We start from the raw sequence: 22,898 nt of genomic DNA, 5'->3' as shown, positions 1-22,898 counted from the left end.
GCTAAGGGAGAGCAGATAGCAATGTCACACATGTCATTTTTTTAAGCAGGGAAGGGGAAATGGAACATCAGTCAGGACACTTTCCCAGTAGAACACACTTATACAGCCTGTAGTGCTGCAGCCCCTTGAATGAGGTGATTCTTGCATGCACTTCATCAGCTTTCTCTTCTAGAAATACAAAAAAAACCCTAACTACTCTGACAATTAAAAAAACATTCTGGAAACCTTTCAGGCTGGGACACTTAGAAATGCTGTAGTACATTATTTGTATTCTGCCTTTTTTTTTCCCAAACCCCTATCCAGACCTGCTCTATATCCTACAAATGAATGTTTTATATTTTGTCAAGGATTAGTGTCTAACCATCAGAAAGATTTACAGAACCCTGTAAAAAAAAATTTTCCAGGTGATCGTTCTAATACAGGACTTTCTAATTCTGGGTTTTTTCCTAGGTATACACACATCAGTGAACCAAAAAAATCAGAGGATACGTCACCAGTATTAATGAATACAAATACTGTTGTCTGTTCTTTCCCGCACTTCCCATACTATGAGAATTCTTGGAAAAGCCGGCCTGCAGATGGTCTTACAAGCTGTCAGAACATGGTTTACCTAAAAAGCTGATTCTTTGTTCTGTTCTTCATTTCCACATTTTGGTAAAACAAGCTCTAAGATTCCTTTATTAATTGGTTTTATGGGGTTCGTACCTCGAATGAATATACAGAAAAATGTATAAATGGAATGCCTACAAATTTTTTTTCAAAACCAGCAGAGTTTGGGAGTTTAAATGCTGTATGTTCCTGCCAGCATGAGGAGCTGCAGACAGACTAGGATCCTGACAGCAGGTCAGCAATGGGTGAATAAGGCTGGTAGACTCTTCCTCATTTGAACCCTAGATCAGATGCAACTGTTTGCATCTGAATTGGCACTAAGCAATAGCAAGACAGACTTCATAACATGATACTACCAGCTTAACAGCATAAAGGCAATCAGCTATTTAATTCTTTTTAATATCTCTTATAAAATCGTCCTTTATCAAAACATTAGGCAGAAGATAGGAATAGCCATGCAGAAGTGATAAGAAGTACAGGAATTTCAGCACTCGGTTTGATTACTGTATGTTACTACATGCATATGAGACTAGTAGCTATGGACATTGGACCCCACCTAATTTTTAGAATGCCAGGTAAAGTAACCACAGCAGAAATATTTTCATCACCCTGACTCAGAGACCCTGTCATATTCATACAGAGCAAGCACTGCTCCCAAATGAGGAGGTTTTCTCTAAGCTACTTCCATGTATAAGTGGAAAAAAGCAAAAGCATGTTATTCATTGGCAGGTCCACATGTCAATTTTTTCACTCTTTCATTACTACGCTCTATGAAATAACGTAGTTCTCTCAACTACAACAAACTATCTGTAGGTAGCAAGCCAGTAGAATTTTAAGTTGCATTTGCTAGTTTTAACAACTCACTCACCTGGGGCAGATGACAGCTTGGAAGAGAAATGACAGGACACTCCCAGGAAAGTGCTGCCCACATTTTGGTACATGTCTAATCTCACTGATCTTATTATAGGTGAAATTCTCTCACTTCCTTGTAATGAGAAGGATGGTTGCTCAAGCAGAAACAAATCACAGTATATCAGCACTAACTATGAGCCACAGCAACATCATAAATTGCATCTGATAAAAGTGAATTTGTATAAAGGCTATTGTCTTCTCTTGCATGGATGTAAACCACAGCATACATCTGTGTTCATTTAAAAAATACAACGAAACATTTTTACTGCACTAAAACATGTTGGGGCCTATAGAATTGCCTAAACCCCAACAACTAAAGGTTTTTAATCCCTTATTTCTTAATAATACATATTAGGTATATGCATATTAGGTATTTTGCTTGAACAGGAGGAAGCTTTTTGAATCAAATTTCCTGGCTGTCACCACTCACTGTATTTCTCTCATGTTGTGGAACAGTCTTGGAGCACTCAAAGGGAATTCTTTTTGGATAAAAAGCAATTAAAAAATAGGTTCCAGGAGCTCATCTAGTATGTCTGAGCTGTAAGCAGACATTCAGTTCATGGGATCAGACTACAGTTAGCTCAAAAGTACAAAAAAAAACCCCAAGCAACCAAACACAAAACCACCACAAATATTCTGCTCCCTAACAAAGAAAACAAAACAAACAAACAAAAAACAGAACATTTTTTTTAATAGCTCCAAACCTCAAATTCTCATTAAACAATACATAACATTGTATACTGTGGGTGTCTGATCTACAGATCTATGCCATCTGCTATTGAAAATACAGGCTATAAACCGTAGCATTTTCTACTTGCATACCGTTAGCAAATATATACATGTGAGCACATAACTTTAATTAAGATGCAAGAGATTGGTATGGAAACTATTCTAGTATGACCACAGGCTACAGCAAGTGTTCTGTTTTTCTCTCCAACAGAATAAAGAAAAATGTCACATTCTTTTTTTACGTACTTGTTAGATTTCTACTGACACGTTAACATAAGCAAGAATAATATGATTAAATTACTCTGAGTTGTGCAGTCATAAGAATTGCACATGACTCAGAACAACTGCAAATTGAAAAAAACAGCCTGTAACTCCAAGAGAAACTACAGCAGCAGATTTTGGATTTCTCCCTTAAGAGGTTCCTGATCAGTGGAGATTCTGATTCATAAAGGCTTTTTTTGTGCTATTTCTACTCTATTATCATTGATTAGGTCAAGTGCAGCCCCAATATGTCTCCCTTACTGCTAGCCAAACTTCATGGTTTACTCGTATCTCTTGTAACTCCATAGTTAGAAAACCTCTAGCAGACAAGTTTCTTCTCTAGTCACCAAGAGCCTGTAGAGCTCCAGCTCATTTGAGGGTCTAAGACCACAGCAAGGAAGGTGGTCAGTTAGCCAGTCAATGCCATGGAGGTTGCTTTACACCTTTGAAGTAGACAGCACATTCAGCAACCATTCAGTGCAGCGGGACAAGATTTTAAGGAACCCAAAGGTAAAAGCATAAGGCATCCCCCTTTCCTCTAGCCTATAGTTCCACTGGGCTCCTTTTGTTCCGGTTTCATCACATTCACACATGTTGTAGTATTTTGAAGCTGTCCCTGCTTTGAGAAAAAAGCTGGACTAGATAAGCTCCAGGGGTCCCTTTCAACTATTCTTGTGACTCTGAGTCTCAGCCTCTAGGCTACTGTTACGGCATCCAGAAAACACTGAGAATCCAAGCAGACCTCAAAGCTGTAAAACAACTTTAAGAAAGGTACTTGGCATGGGAACAGCTGAGAGCGGAAAATAGACAGGAAAAACAGAGAATGAAAGATTCCAAAAATCGGAGACAGAATTCTAGCAAGATCGATTGCCCCCTTTTCCAAGTGAGTGAAATCAGTTATGACAGCAAGACAGACCATCCTTTCTACATGCTTTGAACTCTCAGCTACAGCAGCCTATTTGTAGGTTGCTAGCCAGGGGAGTTTCAAGCAGCCATAGCCAGCTTTTGTACTACTTTATTTAGTAACAGAGGTAGTAGCTACTTTAACAATTCACTCAAGTGGAGCAGAAGACAGCTTGACAGAGTTGGTATGGAGGCTTTTCAAACCTTTCCTTTATGTCTCCTCTGCAGCACACTTGGACTGTGGCTTGCAGTTTAATTTCCATGCACCAACGCCTAAATGAGCTGTGGAGAGTAAAAACAACTGGAGTATGGAAAGTGAAAGAAATAAAATCATCAAAGCTTACTTGCTCTGTAGACCAAGCCAGAAGGTTCTCAATCTGTGAAATTAAGTTCTTTAATGATGATGGGATTGTCCACTTAGTAGTTATTAGAAGAATTCCTTGAAATTACTACAATTTTCCTTCAGAAACAGCCCCAGATGGCCTCCTCTCAGGCCAGAAAGAGCAGGATGGGATGAGAAATAGAAGGTTCTCATAGACCTTCCCCCCACAACAATTACTTCCACAAACAGAATGAACATTTAACTAAGTTTTTCCCCAGCTTGTCGAAGAGCTGCCTGTTACTCTCTATTTCTTTTACAGAACTGATGATTACAAAATCACATACAAAAAAAAAAAAAAAAAAAAAAAAAATCACTCTTTCAAAATTCCACAAATAGCAGCAGGGGAACCAGAAACACAATAACTTCTCTTTTCTTACAGTATTCCAAAACTTGTACAATATTGCTAAGAGACTCCTATTCAACAAAATGTACAAGTTTGACATAGAGGTCATGCACATAGGCTATGTGTGTGCAAACATCTCTTCCTCCTCCTGCTGTTTTTATAAGAATATAAATGCTTAGTCAAGTAACTAAAATCTCTGACTGCAGCAGGTAGCAATAATAGGAATCAGGTATCAGGCTGAAAAACTGTTCCTGTTCCTTGAGTACATACAAGGTAAGTCTCTAGATGACAGTTCCCTGTTCTTATGATAGTCATTAATCTCCTTCATTTTTGCTAGAGGAATGACATGACAGGACACAAACAATCCAGGAGATTATTGGAAAGTGTCAGAGATGATACAGGAGATTCTGGGTGAGCTAGTCAGAGGTGATGCAGAACTGGATTGGCTTTTCACAAATTAGGAAGACCTGACTGGGAATACAATAATCAATGCCAGCCTTAGGTGGAATGGCCATGGAGTAGTACAGTTCAAGATCCTAAGTGAACAGAAGGCGGCAAGCAGGACATTACAGACTGGACTTAAGGCAAGGGTAAACCACCCCTGATGAACCTGATTGCCTTCTACGGTAAAATGACTGCACTTAGGGACAAGAGAAGACAGAATTTGTCATTTATCTCACTTTAAGCAAAGCTTTGACAACTGGATCCCAAAAAATCCATGCACCCAAGTTGGGATATTACAGTGCATGCAGATGGGTGGACAACCAGATGGGTAAAAAGCTGCTGCTGGATGATAGGGCTCACAAGGAATCAGTTAATGGGTCTACTGCACCTCCCAGTAAAAATGCTGCAGGAGTCTGTAATGGGACCTGTCCTGTTAAACATCTTTATCAATGACCTGGAGAGGCAGTGGAGTGCAAACTCACCAGGTTTGCAGGTGACACCAAACAGGGGCAACTGTGGATACACCCAAGAGCAGGGCTGCCATCCAAAGGGACTTAGCCTGGAGGAATGGCTTGACAGGAACTTTACGATATTCAACAAGGACAAATGCAAAATGCTGCAACCCAGAGGAGGAATGGCTTGACAGGAACATTACGATATTCGACAAGGACAAATGCAAAATGCTGCAACCCAGAAAGTAAACAGTGCAGGCTGCAGTGATTCAGTCTGGTGACAGACTGACTGGCTGGGGAGGAGCAGGTCTGTCAAAAAGGACGTGGTGGATGGCAAACTGAGCAGGAGTCACTGGTGTGCACAGGCAAAGACAGCCAGTGGTATCCTGGGCTGTATCAGCAGCAGTACAGTATGCCACGGGCTGAGGGAAATTACCATCCTGCTTTACTTGGCACTTTTTAGGCTGCAGAGTCCAACTTTGAGTCCCTAATACTGGAAAGACATCAATAAACTGGAGCAAGTTCAGTAAGGGGCCAACTAGATGATTTGGGCTGAAGCACATCCCCAGTTAGGGAACTAGGCTTTTTTAGCCTGGAAAAGAGAATGTTTTGGGAGGAACCTAAGAGCAGCCTTCCAGCAACTATGCTGAGGCTATGTAGAAGACAGAGCCAGGATCTCTACAGCAAGGACAAGAGACAACAAACATGAGATAAAAGAGAGGCTCAGACTAAATATAATGTAAAAAGAAATTCCTCCTGAGTACAAATACACACACAGGTTGCCCAGAGAAGCTGTACAGTTTCCATCTTAGAGATTTTCATGACCTGACAGGATACAGCCCTGAGCAACCTGTCTTCTCTCTATATCTGACTCTGCTTTGAGTAGGAGATTGGACTCCTGAGATCCCTTTTGACAGGAATCACACCATGGTTTTATAATAACATTTCAATCACATTCCCTGCGATATTACAAGCTTCTTTCACAAAGCAGCATTCAGACAAAAATCTTCACAGAAAAAAGGATCATTTCAAGAAGCATCGCAGTTTCTAGTGACAGAAAACAACTAATTCATGTTGAGGAATGCCAGGCACTTTAATTTTTAATTGGTATACATTATTATGGTTGCTGATGTACTCTTTGAGACAGGGGAGGGAAAAAAGTGAGCACACATTGGTTTCATACATCTGTGTAAGCCAGATGAATCTGGGCCAAAGCACTGGAAAGCCTCATTGAGATAGGCCAATTGCAGTGCAATAAACATACACCAAAAAAGAAATTTTCCCCAAAATTAAACTAACATGCTATGACAAAAATTACTATACAGATAAAATATCAGAGCATTGACTAAACTGGGTAAGTTAAATCATGGAAAAGGTTTATAAAAATACTCTCTTTGCAAGGTCCTTAGCATAGAAAACTTTAAGAGGGGGAGTTAATTTTGTTTAGAAGGTATTCTTTTAAAACCAAGACATGCTGTTGTGATTACTTCAAATACTGCAGTCCCATATGCCACATCTGACAAAACCACTCAATGGTTAACTTGCATTTTCCTTTAACTACTCATTTCAAGGCAGACTGGAACAGCAGCATACACGATCTAGAGAGGCTGAGGCTCTCTTCATGCTATGACTCAAAAGAAGTTTCCAGCCAGAACAGGTTCTGCTCCAACAAACATTTATTTTGTGTTGGAAACAAATCCATTTGCCTATAACAACATATAATGTGGAGTGAAGAAAGGACAGGACAGGTAGGAAAAATTCGTGTTCATACCACCTTTAACCCAAGCTGTATTTCTGACAGTGCTAGCATGACACTCACAGCACCAAAATGGGATTAATGAGGTTTTTATTATTATTATTATTATTAATTAGATTTGCTGAGGATAACAGATGCAGGGAATGCAGAGCAGACTCACCATCACAGATCCAGCTTTGGATCTCTACAGCTGTATGTCTAATACTGCCCTATTGCTCTGTTCTCCACATGGCAGCTTCGCCTATGTAAAGTAATGAAGTGTAAGTAACAGGTCAGTACAAAATAATGGGGCTTTTATGCATGTGCCACATTTCCTCATGGTAGCTGAAAGATTATTTCTTTGTATTTAAGTAAATAGATGCATGTAAGTATTTTCAGGGACAAAAAAAAATGCTTACCATGTATACTTTGAGAGTTGCACTGCTGGCAAGTTGGAGCACAGCCAGACAAGCATTACCTTTCTGTAGCCACTTATATAATTATTTGCAGGATTAGGTTCACAGATATTAATTCGTCATGTAGGCTTTCTGGTCGCTGCTGAAACCCACAACAGAAAAAAAGTAATCTACTTTGAATTAAGAAATTATTACAAAATATGAGAGGATTAAGATATCATTCTATATTTTGATGTGAAAATAGATTTATTTTGCTAACTGTTAAACCTTCATTGAGTTATCTTTCAAAAAAAATCTTATTTTCTTGAGTATTTACACTACAGAAGTGTAATTTCCAAGAATATCATAAGAATTCATACCTAAAGAAAATGTATGCAGCTCCTTCTATTTGGAAGGCATATATATGTTTTAGCACATTTTAGGAAAGAATAAAAAAATTTTAAAAAAGTATCTTTGACAGTAATAGTCAGCTCCATCATACAAGGTGGTTTTATTCAGCCTGTATACGCAATTTCTGTGCAGGGCAATTTCTCTAGGGAATCAACATCGAAATTCCTAAGTTTGGGAAACTAGTGGGCATCAAATTTGTATCACCTCTGCCTATTCAATAGCTAGAAAAATCTTCAGACAGCTAAATATACCCATAGAAAGTCAGCCTTCATTCACATCGTGACATGCATTTAAGTACTGGAGACATGAATTCTAGCTTCCTAAAGAAGTGAAGTTTTACTGAGTTAAAAACTACTGAAAAGTGCCTAGCTGGAGGTTAAAATACCATTTCTTGCAGGAAGTACTGACCTGAGTTTCCCCAGGCATTCAGGTAATAAATACTGAACACTATCTTACCTCTTCTCCCTCACTCAGAGGGAATGGAGGCAACCCTCCGAATGCTGCCCAGGACCAGGAGGCTTAGAGGAGGCAGCCAAGGGTCAGCTACCACTTCATCTAATTGGAACTAATCTGCATGTGGCACAGCATGGCCTGAAGCCAGGAGCAGGTTTAGCTACACAGATGGATGAGTTCTTCCTGCCTATTCAGATCTTCATTCCCCCCCTCCCCAGCATTCAGCACAGGCCATGATCTGCAGTCCTGTCTAATGATTTTCATGGATCTAGGAAACTGTATGTGCAGGAGACTGCATACCCATTAATATCCTCACTACTTTTAATTGCAATACAGCAGAAGGTAAAAGGACATGGTTAAAATATGTCAGGACTATATAGACTCAACATCGGTCTACTTAGATGCGACTTTTAAAGAACTATCAGTTTGCTGACTGATTACTGCAAAAATTAGATGATTCCCCCCACAAGGAAAGAAATTGTAAATAGAAACTAGATTATAGCAGTATAAAGACAATGATGTAAGCATTATCTACAAAGACTAATTATACAAGACCAAGTACTTCATACTACTTTTCATCCTGAACACTTCTCAAATGCTGTTTGCCTATTCAGATGAGAAAACTAAATGACTAAGATTTAATATTCTTAGTGCATGACCTAGTTTCCAGTCCAGTGCCCAATCTACTACAGTATTTTGTCTCTCTTGATGAAGCAGAGCTCACTAATTAAGAGAGGAAAATGTGGGTACTCATACGCATTACACAGTTCTGAAGTAAGACAAAGAAAGCTTTTAAAGATTTGTCAAGTGTACCTCAAAGCAAACCAGAAAGGGTGTCTGTCAGCCACATACCCTGTTTAAATTGCTGCTGGTACATTACGACAACTATATATGATGCTTTTTTATATTCATGTATTCTTATTACCTTTGTTTTACCCACTACTCCTTACTGCAGCATAGTTAGAGGACTTGGTAATTAAAGAACCAGAAGAAAGTTACTTCTTGCCATAAACTACACAAAAGTAAGAAGTTTAGGAAATAATTTTAGTTTGAAGGATGAGTGTCTTTATCCTTGTAGCAGGTTGGCTTTGTAACTGGGCAGAAACACCAATTCAGTGTAGTGGTTTGGTCCAAGATACTCATTACTGTTTACCTTCTGTGAGATAAGAATTAGGAGAAATGCAAAGCAGGCACCAATCTTGAAAGAATATAAAGAAGTTTATTAACAGACCTAAAAGGAGGAAAAAAAAAAAATCATACCACAGCTTCAGAACTCCTCTCCTTCCCCCACCTTTCTCCCTTCTCCAAGTGACAATGTAAAAAGACAACCCTTCAGATGTTTAGTCTGTTTACCACTTCCATAATAACCTTGTTCAGTCCGTTTAGGAAGAGGAGTCTCTCTTGCCCATGCTATGAAAACATTATCACAACGAGACAGCTGCCCACTTCCAAATAACTTTGTTCAATCCATTTAGGAAGAGGAGTCTCTGCTCGCATGTGAGTCCCTTCCCCCAACTTGCAGCTTTTCCCACAACTGCTTTCGAGGGTCCACTCTTGAAGTTTTTGGGGTAGAATTTTAAGGCTGAGCCGTTCAGTAACAACAGTTCTTTTCACCCATCTCTGGGAGCATTTCATTTCTAAGAACAGAGGCCCTTCTCCTTCCCTGGGAGCAAAGGGTCTTCCTCATCTTCATCTTTAGGACTATCTCTGGGAGCACCTCTAGGAACTGAGGTTTTCTCCTTTCCCATTTGGAGCAAAAGTCCTCATCGCTTCCATCTCTCCCTGTTCAAACTTCTCATGAAATTACAGCTGCATCAGCATTTGCCTATCTCAGTGCAGGTGCTTTTGCTCACGAGTACAAGTTGAACACTCCACCCCCCATATCTTCATGAAATTACAACGGGTACTCTGATATATCATAGCTTTACAACAGAATTTCAGCTTTAAGCATCTCCTCTTCTCCCTCAGGTTTTCAGCTCTTCACAGCACTAAAAGGGTTAATCTCACCTCGGCCTTGCAGCTGGAATGAAGCTTATCACTGTTGGTCATACGATCTCTGCTGGACAGTGGTGCAGCTTCAGCTGAATCTTGGCCACACTGGAGAGGGGGAGCCAGCCGTCTGCGCACAGCAGGGCTATGGGGGGCGTTCCATGGCTGGAACAGGTCCATCGGCTCCAGGATGGCCGTGGCCCGGCCCGGCCTGGCCCAAGCAGGGCCTGGGCCAAGCCCGCTGGCCCCCACACGGGGCCTGCAGCCACCTGTGCCAGCACCAGAAACGAGACAGAGAGGCTCTGCCTCAGAGTTTCCTATTCTTAAGTGTGAATCACAGAGGCAGTCACAACTTTAAGTGGCTCAAAGAATTATCCATATTCAAACTGGCCAGCTGATAGGTTCTGTTAGGTCACAGAGGAAGCTGTAAGCACTCCTTTGTAAGAACATCACTTCCGGGACTATGCTTGCTAACCCATGACAATCCTACAGAAATATTTCTCTTCCCAAGAATTACACCTCAGAAGTAAGCACTCACTTTTTATTTCCTACTTAGGGTTTATCTCTGTACTCCAAGAAGCACAAGAGCCCAGTACCACAAACAGCCTGGCAGGAACGCAGAGGCTCCAGTTTCACGCAGGGTCCTGACCTGGAACACTTTTGCTCTTACAGCAAATGTAACACCAGTGGCTATGAGACAGAGCCACCCTGGTTATGGTTCCCCAGGTAAGATGCAAAGTGAGACGCTCTACTTTTTCTGAGCTTAGATAAAGTGTTCCTTTCAAGCAGCTGCTGAGGATGAGTGCTGCAAGACCTCTTTGTACTGCAGTACAGTAAGACACCTTTTCTGATACCTCTTTACAGAGACACCCAGATTTATTTATGTCCTGGGGTGATGTTATGAAGCCGCTTTATTCCTTAACCGTCTGCTCAATGCCCAAGGATGCTGTGCCTTAAAGATAGACACGGGGGCAGGGCCAGAGCCACAGGGCTGAGTGCGGGTCGTTGAACGGTTCAGCCCAGCAGCTCGCGGGGCTCAGGAGGGAGCGCACCAGGAGCGCTGTGCTGGTTTTTTGTTTCCTTTGTGTTCCAGCTAGCTGGCAAAAGGTTCTGTTGGGTTTTTTTCTTGTTCTCTTTTCCCTTTCCTTCCCCTTGCCTCACTGCCTCCCTTCCCTCCTTGCCGGTCCGGGGAGCCTGTGGGGTAGCCCCGCCAGGCCCACAGGGTGGCCCCAGCTGGTCCGAGCCTGCGTGTCTGTTCCCTCTCCGGGAACTTGTTGTATTTTGAGGGGGTTTTTTATCCTGTTCTACCCTGTTTTGTTCATGTGTTAATAAACAGTTTGGGTTTTTTTCCCCACTTTCACTTCATGTGACCCATTTGACTCACTGACGGAGGAAAAGGGGAGGAACACTCATTCTGGAGTGTTTCTGCCTGAAGTTTTGTCTCAAAACCCGAGACAATTTACTTATCCTCACCTACAATCGATGCATTTAGTTCAACCGCTGCATTGTGCTAAATGTAAGAATCTGCATGCTCTATAGGAATTAAAAAACATAACTCAGAATTAGCAAGCTCTTTTTCTACTTGACCCTTGACTGACCTAAAAAAGCAGGCAGATGCCAAATCCTCTATTACATGAACAAGAGTAATGCTTTGTCCAGATTTCATTTACAGAAGCAATGCAATTGGTAAGCCTCAACCTTAGGGAATCTATCATGAACTCCTGTCTTCACAAAAAGCAACAACACAAAAAGAGATAAACCACACTGATTTTATGCTCTTCCAAAACTATAGTAAGTCACAAATTTGCATCACTGAACTTCAAAACACTCCTGGGACAGAGGCAACTTGAAACAAACGCAGATGCTGTCTTGGAGTTGAAAGGACAACTGTCCCACATGAGCTCCACAGAAAAGCAAGGGAAGAGTTTCAGAGTAACCTTTGGAATTAACATGTCAAGCAGTCGCTTCGCTTAAAACATATGATCTGAGGAAGACTGAAAAGACTGGACAGACATAAGAACAAACTGCTGCCAAGATCTCACTCCTGCAGAAGGTCCAAGAGGCTGAATCCCAATCCCCTCAAAGAAGGCTCTTCATTCTTCTCCAGCCCTTTCTCCTGGACATGACTTTTAACAGTGGCTTATGCCTGGGCAAAACCAAAGCTACACAAACCTAAGGACCCTAGGAAATTATTCAAATTACTGCTACAGCACAAAATCAAAACTTCAAAGTGAATTTTCACAATTTTTTCTATTTTCCTGTAAATAGCAGCAGATAAATTTGCCTTTCAATAGCAGAGAATCAAGTCAAATTAAACCAATGTTAAGTGCTTTGGCAAACTCAGTTATTCATTTTACTTGGACAATATTATATTCTTCTATTCTGACTTTTATCTGTACCTACTGAACTCTTTTTTACTGTTTAGGTAAAGAGGCTTTACTGTCTCTTTCATAAATACATCCCACACACATAAACCTGCTTTGCAAAGTCAGGTATCTGGAGGATGAAATCCAGTAAGTCAGCTAGACACCAGTACTGTAAATGTTATAGCATGCTTCATAATCACCACTATGCGCTCCTTTCCAGGACTGACTTAAGGCAATTTTTTTTTCTTGGTCATTAAAAAGCCAGAATTATTTTTGCCTTGTGCCTCTTGCCTCTTTCTTGTGGAAAAAAGAATTATGTATTTCAAAATAATTCTTGTTCTTCTCATGCAGAGCAGTACTATCTAAACTCCATGCCAAAAGCAAACTTAAAAGGGTATCACTCACAGGGGACAAGAGGAAGAAAACTAAACTGTGATATCCAATCTGAACTGGATACCAAAATGATTTCATACCTCACAGCACCTACTCTGTTCCAAAGATAAACACAATTCATTAATAAGACAGATGAATCTTAAATAATAACAGAAGACTCAAGACTGCATCTATTTAAGCAAAGTTACATTGACCCAAAGGCATTTTCAATTTCTCAAACCACTTGTAATGATAAGAGAGATAAGAAGCAGAACAGTGATTTAGTTTTAATATTAAACTTCATTTTTTGAAAAGATTTTTTTCTAAGCCAGAAATGGGTAACAGCTGCTACTCAAACAATGAAGTAAGTAAAAACCTAAGTATAAGCATGCAATGATAAAATGCATACCTGCTCTACGCCTCATTTATATTTTAGGACTGACGAATGTGCTTTCTGAGTTCTCTCACTAGACAACTACATCTTGACATATTTCCACATCTTTGGCTGAAAGTCACAAGTATTCAGATCATAAGAGCTTTTTTTTCTTCAGTTCTATGTTATGTGTTCTTTATGTATATAAAAAGTGTTTATTCCACGCTTCCTTTGCTTCCTCTAAACTGTAAACAAATTCAGGTCCTGCTCAGAGTATTGTTTCACACAGGAATAGGCACTAACAGTATTCAAGTAAATTACACTGATTTCAACAGAATGTACAGAGTGCCCTGCAAGGAGTGCCTCCCGGGTGCCCCGTGACCTCCTTCTGCTAAGGCAGGATTTTTGCTTCCGGAATTATGCAACAAATTACTTTAGCAAAGCTTAAGACCAAAACATGTTTCCTTATGCATGCAATTCAGGGGTTATTTTTTTTAACTCCTAAAATAATCTATACCAAGGGATATGCATAAGTAATTCTCAGACAAAATAAAATATCTGTTTTAAACAGAAACAAATCTAGCTTTCTCCACAGCATTTTTTTCCATTGAAATCACCCAAAGAGTTGGACTATTAAAGTCATCTTAATTAAACATAAAAGGAGATACTATAAGATTCATCACTTTAAACAAATTAGTCAGACTAGACAAAACCACTTACCTTGCAAACTATGAATATTTCAACATTTCTTTATAAACTGGCTGCTAGGAAACAAGCTTTAGAAATCTATGGAGGATAAAGGAGCTCAAACTCTCCAAGTGACAATGGGTTGTTTTTTTGGGTATTTTTAAGGATTAATGCACCAGGGCTAATTTCATGCCAGTTTTGCAGCAGCTTCCTCTCTTGAATCCTTCTACCATTCGCCATTCCTTCTACCATTACACTATGAAAACCGGTATTAGAATCAGGTTGTTAGGTCTTTCCCTAATACCTCCTACACAAATTTATCATCCTCATAAAAGCCATGAGCTTATCTGTGAGTATGGTCTAGCCCTTAGGTTTCCCATGGCTGGGAGATCCTGTCAGTTGCAGCTCCTGGAGCTATCTGTGATGTGCGTCACACTGACAGTCCTTCGAGACAACCTTAAAATTCCTACTATTTTGCTGCATGTCATGAAATCAGAAAATTAGATATAATGATAACCCAACACATAATTACACAGCAATTTTCCTATTTCTCTGGAAGCATATAATTTCATTCTAGAAAAAAAGAAAAATATAAATATTTCTAAAATGTAAGTTCATGGAGGTTCAGTATAAATATGCCTGACAGCAATCATTTATTTCTCAATTAAAGGATAAATTTGCTACTGAGGGGAGAAAGGGGAAGGTAAAGAAATGAGTGCCTGACATAGCAGTTTAATCTATGCAGGCTTCATAGGGTGAATAGTAATAAAAATTATTCAATTTATTTTGACAATTTCTTAAAGCATCTATTAGATGGCTTCCCCTATCTTCCTTGACTTCATCCATGACTTTGATGTTTTTTTTTTGAAGATGAACAGACATACAACACATTCCACAGAGAGCTTGCATAGTTGCAATTTCAGAACCACAAGTCACTGCATAGGTTTTGAGAATAGGACATCAACAGTAAATAACACTTAATATATCAGTTGGGTAAGGTAGATTTCTCATGACTGCAAGCCCTTCTAGAAAGCAGTGCTGGTGCCTGTGTGCAATACTCTTCTCCCTGAATGGTATGGCAGAACATTCTAGTGTCAAGCTAAATTCATCCTCTGCCTCTGACTAGAAACCATCAGCATCTTTATTTAAATATTTGAATTCTATGTCAAGTAAAATGCCTGGGAGCACCAAAACCTTTCCCCAGTCTCCTGCAATTTAATGCATAGTCTTGCTACTTCTAGCTGTCTGCGGGGAAGTTTATTCCAAGTTCCACCTATCCTAGTTTGTAGATACATGGTTGCTGTGTCATGTTTGTCTGCAGTTTCCTGTACAAACTTTTGGCTACCATGTACTGCAAATTGGTAATCCTACCCACATTCTATTGCCTTTTCCCTATACCAGATTTAGCTCCTTGATGTTGTGTTAAACCAGACAATAGAGATCATTTCTGTAAAACTATTCCCACTCATGGGCCAGGCCTGGTCTGGGCACAAAGTACAGAAAAAGCATCTCCATGACTGACAAGAACATTCAAACAAAGTTTAACTAATGGTCTACTACTAACAAACTTTATTATTGTATAACCAATCTCATTAGAGAGGCACACAAACCAACAGCGTTATTTCTGTTCTTTTCTGCCCTTTCCCTGCTAGTCTTCCAGCCATGATGAGCCACAGAGCATACAGGCAACCTCAGTACATTCTCTCCAGCCAGGGCAGCACAAATGACACCTTACATGAGCTCTTCAGATTTGCAGGGAGGACAAACCACTTGCTACTGAAACCCCAGGATCACGTCCTCCACTAAATGATGCTTTGGAACCTTCTTCGAAGCAGCTGTTCCACTGTAAAATTCTCAACTATAAACTGGAAAAAAACTTAGTGAAGGACCTAATTGAAGGGTATTAATACTCTGTTTCAGACCTCCATCAGTAATGGTATTTAGCACACTGGCAGTGGCCACTTAAGACATCAGAGCCTGGAGCAAGGAGACCTTTGGCATGAAACTCTGCATCAACCCCTGCAGGTGTGGGGAACAGCAGCCAGAAGCAAGTCATGAATGAAATACACAGCCCACCTAAGCAGGCAAGAAAGGAAAGCATGACAAAGCAAAGATGGCACATTTTAACCTCCAGTCATGGGTTAATAAGAAACATTGTTGTCACACACCGGTCTCTTCCTCCTCCCATTCACAAGCAGGGCTGGGGGGAGAGAACCTTGTGCCTCCTACAGCCGCAACTTCTATTTTTTTCAGCAACAGCTTGATACAAAACACTGGTTCAGCAGAATTGGACATATAAAGTGCAGAATGCAAAGTGAGAACTTCTGTACTCCAAGATATGCTTTCTGCAGACAGCACAAATACTCTCTGCAATTTATTTTACCTAGACAGAAGTAGGTACTCTGTGAACTCTACTCCTATTTATTGTCAGCATCCATAAGTAAGATTAAAAAAACAACACTCAAGATCTCTGGCCAGCATCTCTGTAAAACTTAGTGTAGAAAGGCACATTTAACCCATTTTAAATACAGAGATCCTGCCTACAAGGTGCTCTGTGCCAGGATTAATGTTTCTATTCAAATAGCATTTATAACCAATGGGCATAGGATTCCTCAATCAAAAGTAAAAACGTCAATTTTGTATTCAACTACTGAAGCTCACAATAAAATTACACAACTGAAAATTGTTTTTAATGCCTGAAGCAGCTTTGCAGCAAAACAATTCCAGATTTTAGCTTCCTCTGACAACTTATACCACTATTCAGTTGCTATTACTGCTATATAGCTTACTGCATAACTTCTTCTTCATTTTATTTGCTTTTAATTCAAGTCACAGAACTTTGTTCCCAACTCGCTGTCTCAGCACTCTATTTCATAACTGCAAGCAAAGAACTGGAGGCCAGCAGGCAGAAAAGAACATAACACCAACCACAGCTACTTACCTACTATGTCAGGAGCAAAGTATTGGAGGCAATGAACACTGTAAGCTGTATACGTTAAATAGAAGAAAGTGATAAAATAATCTGATTTAAATACTTTGTGCTTTTTCCAATACTTTGTCCTTATTAATAGTATGCAAGACAAACCTGTCAATGCACCGACAATCAACTCCAGCCAACAACTAATGTCACTTAGCTGAGAACCTGCTAAGATCCAGGGGCATTACATCTGGCAGATGTAAGGATAAAACACCAATGCAATTGCGGGTGGGATGGACACTGGGAGCTCTCAGATATTCAGCAGCTCTATCAGACAGTCTGTTCTGAAATCCTCCAGCACTTTAGTGCAATGTGAATAAGAGGAAAGGAAAAAAGAGGGAGCAACAGTTCACAAGCACATTATACTCAGCAAGGATGATAGCAGTCATGCAGTAGAGGAGTTAAAATTAAATCTGGGGAGGAGAAAGAGTCCTCCAGCACTCAGATTTAATAGCATCCCTTATTTACTGCTCACTGAATTGCACTGCAAGAATACAAAAGCAGCCTGGAAACAAAGCATTTCTCCAATGGCAAAGTTTCTCAGTCATGGAAGAGTTTACACTTGGCAACTAACACAGGCTATTGGGAAAGTTTTCTATTAAAATGCATGTTTGTCTATCTTTACACTGAGATTCTGGAAATAAGCAGCTTATTGGAAAATGTGATTTGCTTAAATATTAAAAGGTAAAGAATTAAAGATGCAACTGTAATGTTAAACTGTTTGCATGCTTTAAGATTGTAACCTTGTCCACTGAATAAAGCATAAATAAGATTTACAGTAGGAAAGAGCAAATTACTTCCACACTTCTGTAGTTCATCAGCTTAAGGAGCATACAACTCTCAGCCAAATCTATTCCAGTGAAAAGAAGTGAAACTGTGTTTGTTTTCCTTGTAATTGCTATTTACAATGTGTTGGTTGCCTGCGGGAAAAGGACAGACAATTACCAGAAATGTTCTAAACACACTTTTGAACACTAAGAGCCTAAAATTTCAGACAATAAACTGAATTACAATTACTGTCCATAGACTTGGACACACATCCTCAGGTAATTAAATTCAGTCTGTTACAATCCACTGTTTGTCATGACTTTTGATGTATCACTGCTGCTGAGATGGCACAAACCACCCATGAACCCAAAATGCTTTACCGAGGGATTGGGGGGGGGGGGGGGGGGGGGGGGGAGGGGGTGGGAAGGGCAGTGTGGGTGTGGAAAGTGAGGGGAAATAAATCACAAAACCACCAAATATTTTTTATTGAACTTTCTCCCAGTGAAGGTTGGACATGTTTGTGACAAGTCATGAAGGTTAAGTATAAAAAGTGATGGATGAGCATGCAGAAATCCAGTTTTCTTCTTGTATGAGTGGGGGACTTAAACAGAGCACCTAAATGGACATACAGTTTTGGGGTTGGGTTTTCTTCTTTTTAAATCTAGCACTTATTTCTTCTTACAACTGTTTTTAAGATGTTCAAGTATAAATGGTTCCATGTAAAATTTTCAACTTGTCTGAGAACAGGAATATGTTATTTGATGACACAGGCCCCAAGCTTCCACATGCTGAAGCACAATTCAGTTTTACCTGGTTTACAGGGTATCTGTCTTAAGAGACCCTGAAAACATCATTTGCCTTTTTTTCCTACAAGTCACTGCTAGACACCACTATTTAGTACTTTTAGTCTACTTTTGCCACATACGTGCAAATAGGCCTCTTAAAACTGGCACCATACCCAAAAGAAAGTGCTGATCCTAAGAAATTGCAACTCGTCAACAGGGCCAAGATAGCAGAAAGTTCTGGCACCTTGCAGGACTGCAAAAAATCCCTGTACTTTAGAATCATTAAGGCAGATATTTTATCTACTTCACATTGAATTCTCAGCAACCTGATGCTTGTTTAACAGCCTTGGCAATAGAAAGTGAACTGGGAGTAGCAGCTTCCATGTGTGCATGCAAGCCTATCAACACAAGCTATCAAACTGACAACCATGTTGGCAGTCCTCAATATATTTGAATTTAGTGCACCTACACAGAATCAAATACATATTATTATACATATTAGGGTGTGAGTGTATATACATATATTAGGGTGTAATACATCTACACCCACAAAAACATCACCTGTCTCAGTCAGAAAACTGGATTATCTGTCCTTGACCTGACCAGGACCAGACTCTTCTCACAGGCACGAAGACCAGATTTTTCAGATGAGCATTTCTAACATGGAATTCTGTTCACTGGGTGGATGTGGCTGGTAATGAACAACTACCTCTTCCTGCTTCTCTGCTCTACAGTACCTGTGTGCTATACCACAGCTGAGAGGGTATGAAAGAATAAAGCCTAACCCAGAAAGTGCACTGTGCTAATCCAACAAAGTTGTCTGTTTGATCCTCACACGGGCCATTCACTTAAGAGCTGGACTCAATAATCCTTGTGGGTCTCTTCCAACTCAGAATATCCTGTAATTAACTCTTGTCTCCTGTAACTTAAAATCAAGCAAAACTCTCCCTCTTTAGTACCTCATCTGTGACGACCCACCCTTACAGTATGCTGTTGAGAGGCAAGATGACGGTGTGTGAGGGGAAAACCATAGCAATGAGCCTGCCGCTGACTGCCCTTTAGTCAATGCATTTTAGAACAGGCCCCTTTTTATTTCTTAAAACAAGGTGAGTTTTCTGTTGGGTTGGCTTTCCTGGTTATGCTGAATCACACTTTTTCCATTAATATTACAGCTGCTTAAAAGCAACCCCAAGCAAAACAATCTCTCCTTGGTTTCTTCTTGGGAGTTTTATATTTTGGTTAATTTTCCTTTAACCTGACCTCAGGAGACCTTCTCAGGCCTACACACAGACTTAAGACAGCCTCTAAGGAAACTCTGTAGTCAAGCACCAAGACTAATAAAAGCACTATTCATCAAACTAATACATGGAGCTGTTAGTGATGAGTCAACCTATACAGTAAAACTAGAGACATAGTTTTTGTCAATTTATCCAACTCAGCAATAAGCAAAATGACTGCATATACATTCTAATGGATACGTACAAGTCAGAGCACCATTCCAGGTAATGTGCAAGATGAAATTTGGAGGCAGGAGTCTGACTAAGGCTTCATGTGCTAGGTGTGGTTTATTATCTACCTTAACTATTTTTCATTTTGGCAGCAAGTTCAGGGCTTGTCATGCCAATTTAATTATTTTACTATTTAAACTTTGTATCTTTATCAAGGCAATTGTGCAAACACTTGTCTACTCAGCTTTATTTTTCCCAGATTAGTTTTACACATTTAGAAAGTTTGATCAAGCTGAATTACCATTCTTAAGCAAAATAGGAATGCACCAAAAGGTTTTGCTGTGCTATAGCATCTCTTAGAAAAGCTGACTGCATTTGCTGATGCAGAGCAGGGAGGAAACTGCAGTTGCATTTTAGAGCTCCAAAAGGAATAGTGGTGATAAACACATTTTCCACCTGCCAGGGGAGAAAACGCAGGACAGCACCAACAGCCACTTTTGTCCGCAGGAAACGAGGTGGGGCATCAGTGGAAAAGAGAACTGGAAAAGAAGGAAGGTACCGGGAACACACAAGCACGGCAGCAGGAACTCGCATCAGAGCGGCGTAACTTTCAGCAGCATCCTCCTCCCCGTGCTGCTGCTGCAGCGCCTCTCCCCTGGGGGCTACCGCGGGGACGGCTCCGCGCCCCGGGCCCGGGCAGGGCGCTGGCCGCCCCCCGCCGCCCGAAGGAAGAGGAAGCGGTGCCGGGCCCGCAGGAAGTGCCGCTGCCCCGCGCCCGCCGCCCCCGGCCCGGCGGCCGCTGCGCGGGGGCGGCCCGGGCGCTCGGCAGCCGCAGCGCCGTGACAGGTGGCGGCGGCGACAGGCGGCCCGGCGGCCACGGCCCCGCAGGCAGCGCCCGGCAGGACCGTCTGTCACCCGCGGGGGCCGCGGCGAGGGCGCGGGCAGCCGCCGTCCTCGCCCAGCGGCGCACCTGCCCTGCACGCCCCTACCTTGTTGAGGTGGGGGTCGCGGAGCACCTCGTAGCCCCTCTTCATGGTGAGCTGCAGGGGCCGGGCGGCGTCCCGCCTCTTCTCGGCTGCCTTCCCTGCTTGCATGGCGCGGCGCGGCGGGGCTGACTGCCGTCAGGTCGCTGCGGGAGCGGAGGCGAAGCGGCGGCTCCTCCTGCCGAGGTGACCGCCCGGCGGGGTGGGATGATCCTGCCGGGAGGGAGGGGGAGAGGGAGGGGGCAGAGCCGCGGCGAGGCGCCGCCGCCGCCGCCGGGAGGGGGTCACCGGGGCGCCGCTGAGTCACCGGCGGCTCCGCGCACACCCGGGCGGCCTCCCAGGTGCGAGGGACAGCGTGGGTGCGGACCCGCAGCCCTGCCCGGGGATCTATGGGGTGCAGGCTGCGCTGCCTTCTATCGCAGCGGAGAGCCCGTCCGGGCCGCCCGCAGAAGCAGGCCGGTCTGGGATCCCCTGCTGCGGGGGGCTCGCAGGCGCGGCTCTGCCTCGTCACGCCGGCTTTGGCACGGGAGCTGCCGAGCACCGCGCCCGGACCCCATCGGCCAGGGTCCCGCAGCTCAGCTGAACCCCCTGGGCGCGGCCACACGCAGGAGCCGGGCCTCTGCGCTTGAGTGACGTTCAAGTTTCACTTTCCTTCTGCTATTTAAATGGCCATGAAATACAATCTTTCCCGAAGGGGACAGACTGCGTAGCTTGTTACAGTTAGGAGCACATGTTTGATGTAATTAGCTATGGGTTGGCTTCAGCTGTGGTGATTGGGGTTAGGTCTGGTCAGGATGGCGAGAACTGGGGCAGAGCAGGTGTTATCTGGTTTGTACCGTTAGCTCTGGCATTTGTTTGCAGTATGTTCTGAAATTCTTTGCATACAACCCATTGTGTACTGTATGACTGTGACTTTATTCCTCTAAATTCATGTATGTAAGCAAAAATAATTTCCATATGGATGTCGTAGTCCTGCTGGAGATTTTACACAGCTTTGAATGTGTGACTAGTGGATCAATTTAGAAGGGTTTGGTTTCTGTTGTCAAGCAGCAATGAACAGATCAAGATTTTGCAGCTCATTCAAACTTACCTCTTCACATTTAATGAGTAGGCCTTGTATGCATATTACTACCACCTCAACTTTTATTAAAAAATGAAAAAAAAGACTCCCACAAATCCAGCCTCTACTGAATTTGCTATTAAGTAGCTCTGGAAAGTTTATTTACAGTTAACTAACAAAGGAAAGTTGGAAGCATTCCAAGTCTCTATTTTTGGAAACTTGACTTGCAAGTCAGCAGAAAATTCAGTAAATAGATTTCTCTCTTGCTCCACCATCTCAGTATTATGAAAAGAAGTAAACTAAAACTAGAAAATTTCTTCAAAACTTTAAACTTGGAGTCTTTCTGGTGAATTATCCAGCTTTCCTTGGATTTGTCTGGCTAGCTAAATACCTTCCTCCCCACTCAAGCCCTGAATATTACCTGGAATAGGTGTCAGGGATATGGGGTTTCATTTCAGGTCTTTCTTAGCTATAAAATCGAAAAGCAACATAGAAACATCCTTTCTCCTTTCTTTGTGAGTGCACTGAAACTATTCTGATAGAATGCTAACCTAATGCAATATTTCATCTGAGATTCATGTGTACTGATGTAATTTTTATCTTCATGTTGCAACACTGTTTATAAAAAAACCCTCTTTGATTTATGTCAAAAGTCATTGCAATCAGTGTGAGTACCTGCTCAGAGGTCTGACCCCTGCTAAGCACTTGTCCTGGCTCACCTTGCCCAAGTTATAAAAGGTATATAACAAAACAGCTAATTAAAGTCAAGTTCACTGGAATATATAATTTTTTTTAATGTAATCAGACTTCAGAAACCATTTACTGTTGTGTTTGAAGTACAAATTTACTCCTTCCTATCTTCTTAAAAATACAATTTATTTCCATTTGTTATGTTCAAATCCTAGTAAAAACTAAATCATAACTATCTTTGGAGATAAATGAGTGGTAAGAATGGCAAAAGATCTTTTCAGCTCAAAAAGAAGACCAAAGAAACAAGCAAAAACGATGTCACATGCCACCTGTCACCTGTAGAAATCTTCCACTTGAGACCTGGAACATTT

At 41.6% G+C, this 22,898-nt stretch overlaps 1 protein-coding gene across 2 annotated transcripts in view; it reads right to left on the bottom strand.

The window, feature by feature from the left end:
- Positions 1-21,401, bottom strand: part of ME1 (malic enzyme 1) — a gene marked incomplete at its 5' end in the record, with an annotated part of 159,008 nt that extends 137,607 nt beyond the window's left edge. Inside the window, one exon of one of the 2 annotated variants that reach the window (XM_082302613.1) lies at positions 20,784-21,401. In XM_082302613.1, the coding sequence (XP_082158739.1) occupies positions 20,784-20,888 (105 nt within the window). Of the gene's footprint in view, positions 1-20,250; positions 20,389-20,783 lie in introns of those variants that run through there. The other variant, XM_082302614.1, reaches the window with a different exon arrangement.
- Between the last annotated feature and the right edge of the window lie 1,497 nt (positions 21,402-22,898).

This window comes from Coloeus monedula, assembly GCF_965178545.1.
Source record: "Coloeus monedula genome assembly, chromosome: 2".
Taxonomy (NCBI): Eukaryota; Metazoa; Chordata; class Aves; order Passeriformes; family Corvidae; genus Coloeus; species Coloeus monedula.
The sequence above is the reverse complement of the archived record's forward strand: the minus strand, read 5'-3'. Positions and strand labels throughout refer to the sequence as shown.